The 11,372-nt window shown below is 41.3% G+C and overlaps 1 protein-coding gene across 1 annotated transcript in view; it reads right to left on the bottom strand.

Annotated features, from left to right (window-relative positions):
• Positions 1-509: 509 nt before the first annotated feature.
• Positions 510-11,372, bottom strand: part of tmem170b (transmembrane protein 170B) — a 32,361-nt gene continuing 21,498 nt past the window's right edge. Inside the window, exon 3 of the mRNA XM_072676510.1 lies at positions 510-10,088. Within this exon, the coding sequence (XP_072532611.1) occupies positions 9,958-10,088 (131 nt within the window). The 3' untranslated portion in view covers positions 510-9,957. The remainder of the gene's footprint in view (positions 10,089-11,372) is intronic.

Below are 11,372 nucleotides of genomic sequence, written 5' to 3'. Positions count from 1 at the left end.
GCTTTATACTTCTCTAGCCCACGCCTGGCATTATTAGGCAGCATGGAGCCAATAGGGTCATGATGTTGATCTGCTCCAGAGAGTCCTATTCTATTGGCAGTTCTTCTTCTTCTCTACAGGGACTAGACAAGCTGTGTGTGCATTTGCACATCTTTGTCAACAACAGGGGCAGCTTAAAGTAGCTGAATGCATTCATTAGAAGGGGTGTCCACAAACATTTGGACATATAAAGTATATTATGTAATATATGATCACACTTTGGGCAGAAAGCTTTTGAACAACAGTGTGTTTTATTAAAATATGTGAATGGCTTATAAGTTTTAACACCTAGGCCTGTCTGGAGGGGGCGCCACTGAGCACAACACCACATACCCAACTGTCCATTAAACCATCATCAGGAATCTTTATCCTCTGCGACTCAGTGCAGCGGCAGCAGCCGAGCCTTAACGGACCTAGTGATGACGCGCTGAGTGGATCTCTGCTGAACAAATGACCACAGGACGGCAGCGCTGGTTTTACTGCAAAATGTTTTATTGTTTTATTTCAATCGACAGCAGATTATTTACAGGAGAGCTATTTGTACATAAATATGCGAGTTAGAAATCCCAGCTGTCTGCTGATACAAAATTAAAAAAAGGAAAGGAAAAAGAACCGTATTATACACTATCTACATGTGCCACTTGATTCGTACAGCGACGGCTAAGGAGGATTGTCCCAAATCCATTCTGTGTCGGAGGAGGAGTTGTGTTCTGCATGCAGTCACTGAGCTTATGGACATGGACAACAACGCCTGTACTGAGCTGACCGTCTCTCCACAAACAGCTGCACGTTCTCTGGAGAAGCACCACACACAGGCAAGGAACCGGTTGGGTTTTAAGGGGGAGCGTACACTGTACAGCATTCCTCTCAATATGGCAATTCACTGAGCACTAATCGGGCCTATTGCTTCAAGGACTACTCCAACCTCCATCTGCAGCTGCATCCAGCCCACATTCTTAAAACGAAGGGGCTACAAAGGGGTGGTCGCCATAGAACGAGGCCATAGAACCCAGGTCTTCAAATCTGGACCTTGGCAGAAGTTATTGTGAATAGTTAATGTAATTCATTGGCCAAGTAGAGCCACATCTACCAAGAATTGTAAAGTCCAGGACTGGAACCTGGGTTCAAGGTTTAGATTTAGAGCCATAGAACCACCGTTGGTTCCATAAAGAACCAGTTTTATATCATGTGCAGGTTTTCTTCAGACTTGCATGGAAGCATGGTTCCAAGCTGTTCTATGGCGTCACATAAAGAACCCTTCGTAGCACCTTATTTTTTGTTTTAAGCAGTAAATCAACGTCAGTGGGTTGTCTGTTCCATAGAAAAAGTAGAAGAAGATAGAGGTTGGGCTGAAAATGTTGAGGTGTTCCTTCATGGCCAGCTCAATCAGAGACCATTACTGCAATCAGCTGCCCTTCCTTCACCCAATCACACTACAGCCTCTCCTCACACCACGCCTTCATCCAGGGCACATGCAATCCCATACGAGCTGGGACTGGGACCAGGTCTTATGGATACTGCACTATGCACAGACGTTCTGTAGTTGACAGGAAACGTAGACACACCTCAGAAGAAACCTCTGAGCAGATTCACGGTGCAAAAACCAACACTGATCTTCAGAGCCCTGATTAGGAACCACTGCAATCTGACCGGCCAGTCTTTGGTACTGCTTCGTACCTAACCCCTAAAACAACACTCTTAAATTGTAAAGGTGGAGGCTCCCGAACGTCCGAGGGTCGCTGGTTCGAATCCTGGGTCCCGCTGACTGCCATCAGCAGCTGGAGCCCGAGAGAACACAATCGGTCGATCAATCGGTCTCTCGGTCTCTCGGTCTCTCTCTCTCTCTCTCTCTCTCTCTCTCTCTCTCTCTCTCTCTCTTTCTCTCTCAGAGGAGGCGTGTCCTCACCCACCCAGTGTCAGGAGCACTACATGTGATCGGGGTGGGTTGGGTAAATTTAGGAAAAATGGGTAAAAATGAAAAATAAATAAGTTATATATATATAGGTGGCTTTGGGGTGATTTTCGGAGGCGATGAACCCGTTTGAATCCCACAAATAATCAGCTTTCAGTAGATGGTTCTTGAACATTGTTAAAACCATTGATCAGAAAGATTTACAGTGAACTGAAAGTGGCTGGTCAGTAGAATCTGATTAATTTTAACAGCTTTAAGCAGTAAGTGCAGTAAGTGTTGTATGTTCATGAGTCCACTGATTAGTCCAGTGCTTAGGATGTGAACTAAAGTCAATCTGAGTGGTTTGGGTTCAAATACTTTGTTCTAGAGAAAATTCTTATATTAGGCAGGTGGTTTTAATGTTATGGCTGATTTCTGTAAAATATACAGCGCTGGATTTCATAAACCATGAACAACATTCCCCTAAATTCCAAATGAAAATATTTACTGTTTAGAGCATTTATTTATTTATTTGCAGAAATGACAACTGCTCAAAAACAGCTGCTCAAATAATGCAGAGAAATGATGATAATGATAATGTATAATAATTATAATGTAAAGAAGTTATTATTCAGATTTAATCACAGTGCTAATATCTGAACTGTGAGAGCATTCAGAAATCACTATGGTGAAATAATAACCTCGACAGCCAATCACAGCTCTCATGTCTCGGCCGGCTCTCCACTAGTCTTTCACACTGCTGTTGGACTTTCATGTCATTCATAGTCTGTAAATTCAGCTAATTCAGCTCTGTTTGATGAAATACCTGGAATAAAACGACTGCCAGACACGTAGAGACGCAGATTTAAGAAATAATTAAGTGTATTAAACTAATTAAGTGTATAAATTAATATTTATGGATTTGTCATGGCGAGTCCAACCCACTCTGAATGAAGTTCATCTCACTACTGAGTTTCTAACAACTGGCGAGCAGATGTTGCCTCTGCAATTCCTGATCAGGGCTTTCAAACTCAAAATAAATCATTAATAAATGAATAAAAACTCAACCGTGAACACGATGCTGTGTGCTCACACCCAGCTCACTTCAGTACTGTATATAAAAAGGCATTGGGAAATAGTTCCCATCACATCCTTAAAGGAACAGAACACAATTATTAATGGCATTCTTACGCAGATCACACAGAACACTGAACACGGACCTGCAGGTCTGCACAAACATGGACATCGGTTTAGAACGTGCCCAAAAAAAAAAGACCATCCAGACCATCGTACCATCCAGCTTCCGTCCATTTATGAGACAAAGCAAACAGTTCAGTTAAAAGGTGTTAGAATAAAGTACACACTTACACACCACACACACACACACACGAACCATGTCAAAACTACGACCGTCGTCAAGCCATGACACAGCGGGAAGGAAAACGACAGTAGAACTCAACCCAATATTTGGTCCCTTAACCAGAAACCCACGTTTCAAATCTTGAAATATTATTTAATATTAATCCATATATCAGGAATTCACATAAATCATAATTTAGCTTTGCTGGGCCTTGCTACAGAGCTACAGAGCTACAGAACTACAGAACGCTTAAGCTGGTGCATTTTTCCATGCAGTCGATCAATAATCAATATCACTTCGGCTTGGGGACCCACCAAACTGAATAAACCGCTCTCTTATATGGAAGGTACCTAAAGGGTGGTTCTTTGGACAATGCTACAGAAGAACCACCTGTGGCAATGGGGCTGAATGAAACACCTAAATTCAGCCATTAAGGGGTGTGTCCCAATACTTTTGTCTATATAGTGTATGATTGGATATGTATAACACTTCCTCAGGGTTCTGTAGCTGTCCTGCAAAGTGCAGTTCATCACTGCAGCGTTCGGAAACAGCACCGGGTCCCCGTTCCTCAAAATCAGCATCACTTTCTTACACACATTTCTGATTGGAGAGGTGCAGAACACTCGGGGGACGGTTCTCAGGGTGCGGTTCTCAGGGTGCGGTTCTCAGGGTGCGGTTCTCAGGGTGAGGTTCCTCAACCTACACTCATCTCTCTCTCTTTCTCTCTTTCCCTCTCTCGCTCTACCGCTCAGCAAGCAGGCCACTACTGCAGCCCAGTGTTGCTCCCGTCTCCCCTGTTTACACCACCCTCTCCTGGACGCTGCTGGTATTGAAGGTGAACAATGACAGTTACATAAGTAGGGGAATAAATAAACGGCAAGGGGCAGCCAGTGCACTTGTAATCCTCAAGGACCGGCCTGAAATGTCTGACAGCTGTTCACAGTTTCTGAACCAACATGAAGGAAGTCAGAAGACGTTGTGCAAAACAATAAAAACATAGAAAAACATAAAAAAAACATAATACTGGCACATCTACACAACTACACAACTCAATACAAAGTCAGTAGAAATGGCTAAAGCTGAAAATCAGGAAATACTTTGGCTTAAAGAAATCCTAACTAATCCATGAGCATCTCTGGCCATCAATCTGTGCTGAGTCATTGGATGTTCAATTCAAAAGTCTTTCTGTGTTCATTCCGGCACTACAGCGTGACCACGGACCATAGACTTGTGTTGCTGTGACCATAGAGGTTAATAAATTAAACCATTTCACAACTAAAATAGACCTCTATTGACGGTTATTTGAATAAAAACTATTTAAAATCGAGATTTTACGCAAATATGAATCTGAAAACAGTCAACAGACTGCAGTCTGAATAATCTGCTAATTGTATATAATCCATTCTATAAATCCTCAGCCATGAAACTGAAAAGTTCAAAATAATGTACTGATTAAATATTTATATAAATCAACATTAACGGGTTACTTTGTGCTCTTGGTCTTATTAAGCACAAAGTATTATAACATCTAATATCTTGTTTTTTTGGCTTGTTTTGATCTCTCCCTTCTTCCATCAAAACATAATAACTGCCACCAGCTCCATTAGCATGCACAGACGAGTGGGGAAATCCATATTAGCTAACACTATTAGAAGATGCGCCAATATAAGAACTGTAGACTGATCTCAAGTGTAAACTGCAGAAATTGGATCAGATGAATATATTTACTTATAGCTGGTTATAAATGCAGTAAATGTCATAAAATATTCGTTAAGTGAGGGAAACTAGCACTACTTAAACATTCTGCTCTTCTGAACTTAAATAAGAATCAAATTGGTCACATCTAAACATCTGTCCAGTGCTGACCATCTGCCAATCCCAATATGATCTCGGTTTGAGATGCACATACTTGTAGGCCAATATTGCATTTTTTATTTAATATAGGAATTGGGGACAAACCTGTGTCAGCATTAGAGAGAAATGTCATATTTATTTTTACAGGGTTATAAACACAGAAAACTAAATTTAATTAAATAAAAAATATCACTTTTCTGATGTTTTAGATATTTTAGGGGAAACAGCTTATCCTATCTTAAATACATCATACTGGTCACATCTAAACTCTGTCCAATTCCGATCAAATCTGATCCACTTCTAACTGTGCCTCCTTAAATGTCATGTTTCACCATCCCCACACCCCCCCCATTAAAAGCACTGCTCTCCAGTAACTGAGAGACCCTCTGTTTTGTGTGTTACCATATTCAGATTCATGCCGGCTTTAACGCTCCAGTCAGGAACTGCTGGACTGGCCAGACAGTGGCGCTGACCTGGAGCGTTAAACAACAACACAGAACTTCAAAAGTCCTCCTCATCTCTCCCAGTTTCTGAACATGCTGAGGAACCTCAATAGCTGTGGTTTCCAACCCTGGTCCAGGAGGACCTCCTGCACACCTGCTCCAGCTAATCAGCTCATTATCAAACCCCTCCTTGAAGCGGAAGGCGGTGAGTTTGGGCCGGTCCACATGCATCCAGATATTTTTTTAAGAACAAGGCATGAGCATGCTAGCCCTGCAGGGGGCGACAGTACTTTATGAAGAGAGACATCAAAACACTATGTAGAAGAAAGAAGAAAAGGAAATGGTTTAATGCCAAATGACACGCTGCTCCCTATGTAGTGTACCAGGCAAGTCAGGACATTACAGACTGGTAATCTGAGTAATCTTCTATTCCTTTAATAGAACAGAATTTACATTAGTGTGGAAATCTGATCTCTAGTGCTGTCTGCATGTAGACTATTGTCGTTCACTATATAGGGAGTAAGGAGGTATCTGAGATTTAGCCACACACATGTATGCGTTGTCACGTTAGCATTTTCATTAAACAGCGTTTTAATGTGGACGGGAGACCCAAATGCAGGCATGCTCAAAAATATCGAGGCCTTAAGAGCAGGAAACCACTAAAATGCACAGGGTTAGGGTTCTCCAGGGCCAGTGCTGTAGATGTTCCTCAGCAGTCTCAGCAATGAACCTCAGGAATCTACAGAGTGGACTATAAACAACTTTCAATTACTAGCAATAGAAATACTCAGGTTTCCATTCCAAGTCAATTGTGTTATTGTAGTAGATGAGCTGTAGGTAAATGCTAACGCTAATGCTAATGTTGCCATTGCACATGGTCACATTCAAATCTGTCATTCCACTCAAACCAACGGGGCAGTACCGGTCAGCTGCACAGCCTCCCTTTAAACCCCCTTTCAGATAAAAAGATACAAAAAAAAAACACCATCAAAAGCCTTCCTGATCTTTTAGGACTCTACTTCTCTAAGACAGTCCCAAAGATCACAGGGGGTAAAAGCCGAACGCAGGGAAGGCAAAATCAGCAGTGCAATTTACAAGGTCGTACATCTAAACTGTACTGGCAAGGAGAAAAAAGGCAGCGCCCGCTTTATTACCACCGTTTCCCGGAGCGAGGGGCCGCCTCAACCGGACCAGACAGTAAAAGTCACAATGTTCAGGTAAGGGGAGCGGAGTCACGTCACTGAAGAGTGCAGAAAAGGTGCACAATGGTCTACAAAGGACTTCATAAGCAGCAGTGCACCATTTTTTGCAAGGAGACAGAGCAAATTCACACTGGGGTCCACATACAACAAAGGCTGCAGTCACGCCTTTAAGGCCTGAGGTAAAAAAAAGGAAAGTCTGCATACGCAACCCAGCCTCTTTGAATTCAGACGGACTTTAGAGATATTTAAAAAACCTAGTGTGACATGACTGAACACCAGATTTCATACAGACCTCACAACAACACCTTTCTGTAAGGGCCCATTAATGACTGTAGAAAACCTGGACGCCGCCAGAACTGCCCGCCATGCAGTCAAATCTGCAAACAGAGTCTGAGCAGTAGAGACCAGAGGCCTAACTCATTTGTTAGACCCGCCCCTTCTCCCAGACCGAGACTCAGTAAGTGTCTCAGACCGTCTTCACTGAGCTTCCAGTGCAGAAGCAGAGCAGATTTCCCCCTGGACTCCCAGTCTGTCCGGTAAGTGGACGCTCCAGCAGTAAAAGTGCAGCTCAGCTCCTCCATGTACTGAACAGAGAGGGGGCGCCATGCAGGTCCTGCTGCAGATGACCGGCCTATTCCAGCCAAGGCTTCTTCTTACGATAGAGCAGCATATGGGTTAAAAATGGGCCGATATCAGCACAGGGAGACTAACTGCTGGAGTTTGGAGACTCTGGAGATGGAGAGACAGCTTAAAGGAGGACAATCAGATTGAAAATGGGCGGAGTTAAGAGACATTGAGCTGTCCATGTTCTCTACAGTCATTGGGACCCACAAATGAACAAATGAACTAATCACCACATTCACTTTAGCAAAATACTGAGTCTGAACTCAGAGCAAGGGAAGCGATGCAATGCTGGTGATTCAGTAAGAACTGAAGTAGGTGAGTAGATTAGCTTGGTGGCTAATGACTTCTGGGAATTCACTAATGGCTAATGATTAAGCTGCACTGAGGAATTGCTGTGAATGCGAATTTTTGGTCCGAACCCAACAAGACATTTTGAGAAACCCCATACTGTATGTTCACCGACGGCTACGGCTAAGCCTGGCCTTTTCAGGAAGTTCTGATTCAAGCTCAAACATGGCTCAAAAGGGATCTCCTCATTTACAGGAATAGTTTAGCCACAAATGCTAACCCAGCAGACAACAAATGCAAGCTAGCACAAATTGTCAGTTATGCTAAATCCTCAATTTTCTGCCACTACTGTATGTTTCCCACATCAGGTAGAGCTATGGCTTAGCCTTGGCCTTCTAGAAGTTCCAGGTTAAGCTCAATCAGTATATAAAAAATAAACCAATGTACTGTTCTGATGGTCCATTATTTGGTAAAATGAGCAATTAGCAAATACTTCCAAATGTTTAAATACCAGATTAACATGGCTCAAAGGGGATTTCTTCACTTACATGAATAGTTTAGCCTAAATGCTAACCCAGCTGACAATAAATGCAAGCTAGCAATTTGTTACTTGTTATGCTATGTTATATCAGCAATGTTACCATTTGTGACCAAAACAATACATTTCAAGTTGATTTAAAATAGAAATTATTAGCATTTCAAACTGTTGTTAGCTAAAAACATCATAATACTTAATGTTCGACTGCTGCACAGAACAAAGGCATTTTCCCAGCTCATCACCGGACCTTTACTTCTAATGAAAAATGATCTTGTTAAGTTTAAAAATACAGGAAAAATATTTTTAAATTTATCATTTTTGGAGCATTAATCATTTTCCGCTGGGCTACATTAGTGTAATAAACATTTTAAAATGGGAAAATTGACCATTTAACATGTTTATATTATGTATGTTAATATATGTTTATATTACACTCACACACACAGATTCGCTCTATTTGACCCAGTAGTAACAATAAAGGCTTCAAAGGCTAAAGATATCAAATTTAAACCAAAAATGATTATTGTTATTATTTTTTAAGAATTAAGTTCTTAATTCTTGAGGTCATAAACCATGATCTGTAAGGGCTGATGACACTAAAATCGATCACATTTATATCATATTTATATAATAATTGAGATAAAGATAATGTTTATAGAGGAAAAAAATAGTATGAACTACTTTTGGATAGTTAAACATTGTTAACCACGGGTCAGTCTGACCTTTGTTCATTACAGTTGAAAGTAGCAGGGGGGTTAAAGACTACTGTGTAGTTCAGTACATCTGCAGGATTGATCTCTGTGTAATATTTTGTTGGGTTTTGTTTCTTAATGCTGGGATAAATGGGCTTAGTCTGGACTAACTGTGAATGAGTCCTTATGGTAAAGTGGGACAGACTGCGTACAGTATCACAGCAGTACCCCAACATCGTCCACAGATTATCTTTTAGGTCCAGGACAGGAACCGACATTAAGAAAGTGCAAAGCATTTAAGCCATTCATTCTTAAGATATATATATATATATATATATATATATATATATATATATATATATATATATATACTGTAGATAGAGCGTATCCACACTGCTATACTGCTGTAAAATGAGCATCACACAAATAGGAATGGTCAAGGATGTCCAGTTCATTATATGTGGTAAGTGTAGTTGGTGTTTGTAACCTCTCAGAAGTCCTCAAGTGTTAGATCTGGCTCTGGTTCTGGCTCTGGTTCTGGTTCTACAGGTCTGGCTGAAGTTGAACGAGACCATCTGATACAGTTTAGACAGAACATACTTCCCGGGAAGTGCAATGGAGAAACTAACAGATATGGACAAACTTCCACAGACAGTCACTTCAGCTCTCCACTATCGGTTCCCTGTAAGTCGTCAAGGCAGTTGGCACGTTAATTGAGTTTCTGTAATTGACCAGCGACCACCGCTGCGCTGCTTTTGATCCAGAGAGGCGCCGATCCTCAGAGCTGCTCAGTCGCAGGCCTGCACGGAGGTCCATTTTTCGCCTTCACAGTGGAGCACGAGACCCCTTTCGTGGCTCGTGATGCGGCCTTCTCTTGCCTCTCCACCAAGCCCAACGCAGCTGAACCCTCACCTCCGGCATCTCAGCCACATCCACATCTCACAGAGGAGCTCCGGCCTGTGTGTCTCGCCCCGCCTCTCGCCGGCTGGCTGGCTGATGGGTTCCCCAGTCACGGAATGTGTCCATTCAGAGAGTGGCAAGGATGCGGGAGAAAGAGATGATGACGGTGAGAGTGGTCTGGCCCACCCCGAACACCAGAGCTTCGAGAGGAGCCATGTCTTTTCCTGCCACTCGGTACACCCCCGCCACCGCTGCACCTGGAAGGAGCAATACACAGTCAGACTGAAATACATAACTGATTTTTATCAAAAATACCCTGAAGGACCTCCTGAAGACCGTGGTTCTGAATTCAGTGCTGTATAGAGGTTAATGAGGCCACGATAGCAGCCGTAACACTATGGACTGTCTTCGGTTTTTGGTCTTTCTTGAAGTACTGACATTTACAAAAGCCACACACCTGCAACTCAAGCAGGCCCTAGCATTTGAGAAATTTATCTTTTAGGCTTGAGATGAAGAAAAAAAACAGTATTAATGAATGAATATTTTACAATGAATATTGAGTATTAATTAATATTTTACCATATTAATGAATCTACTGCCACAATAACTAACAAAAAATAAGAATTAAATAACAAAACACTTATAATTATGTATTATTATCTGTTTAAAATACCTTTTAGAATGACCTTTACATCACGTAAATTAACAATTTATTTTAAGTAATTTAAACTTACATTAAAATATGCTAATATTAAGATTGTTTGTCATTCTAAATATACTGTATCCACAGTAAGGGAGAGTGAGGTGCAGAGCACAAGAGAGAGAGAGAGAGAGAGAGAGAGAGAGAGATAGCGAGAGAGTGCGAGGAACAGAGAGAGAGAGAGAGTGCGAGGAACAAAGAGAGAGATAGAGAGAGAAAGAGAGAGAGAGAGAGAGAGAGAGAGAGAGAAAGATAGCGAGAGAGTGCGAGGAACAGAGAGAGAGAGAGAGTGCGAGGAACAAAGAGAGAGATAGAGAGAGAAAGAGAGAGAGAGAGAGAGAAAAAGAAAGAGAGAGAGAGAGAGAGAGAAAGTAAGAAAGAGAGAAAGAGAGAGAGAGAGAGAGAGAGAGAAAAAGAAAGAGAGAGAGAGAGAGAGAGAGAGAGAGAGAGAGAGAGAATTAAATAAGAAAATATTTATTACGTATTATTATGTGTTTAAAATACCACAGCTGACCTTTACATCATGTGAGCCTTTCATGATAAAAGGACCAAAAAATTTACAATTTATTTTAGGTAATTTAAACTTACATTAAAATATGCTAATATTAAGACAGTTTGTCCTTCTAAATATACTGTATCCACAGTAATGGAGAGTGAGGTGCAAATTAGTGTGGGGTTGATGTAATAGAGCAATAGAGCATGAACAGTGCCTATAAAAAGTATTCACCCTCTTAGATGATTTTATAAATGAAATCATGGTCAACATAATTTGCCTTTTGTAAAGAATTTTTATTTTACAATTTATAAAAAAAGCGAATGTAAATTTTGTGTGAAAACAGAT

This window comes from Salminus brasiliensis, chromosome 3 (genome assembly GCF_030463535.1).
Source record: "Salminus brasiliensis chromosome 3, fSalBra1.hap2, whole genome shotgun sequence".
Taxonomy (NCBI): Eukaryota; Metazoa; Chordata; class Actinopteri; order Characiformes; family Bryconidae; genus Salminus; species Salminus brasiliensis.
This window is presented reverse-complemented; position numbering and strand designations above follow the sequence as displayed.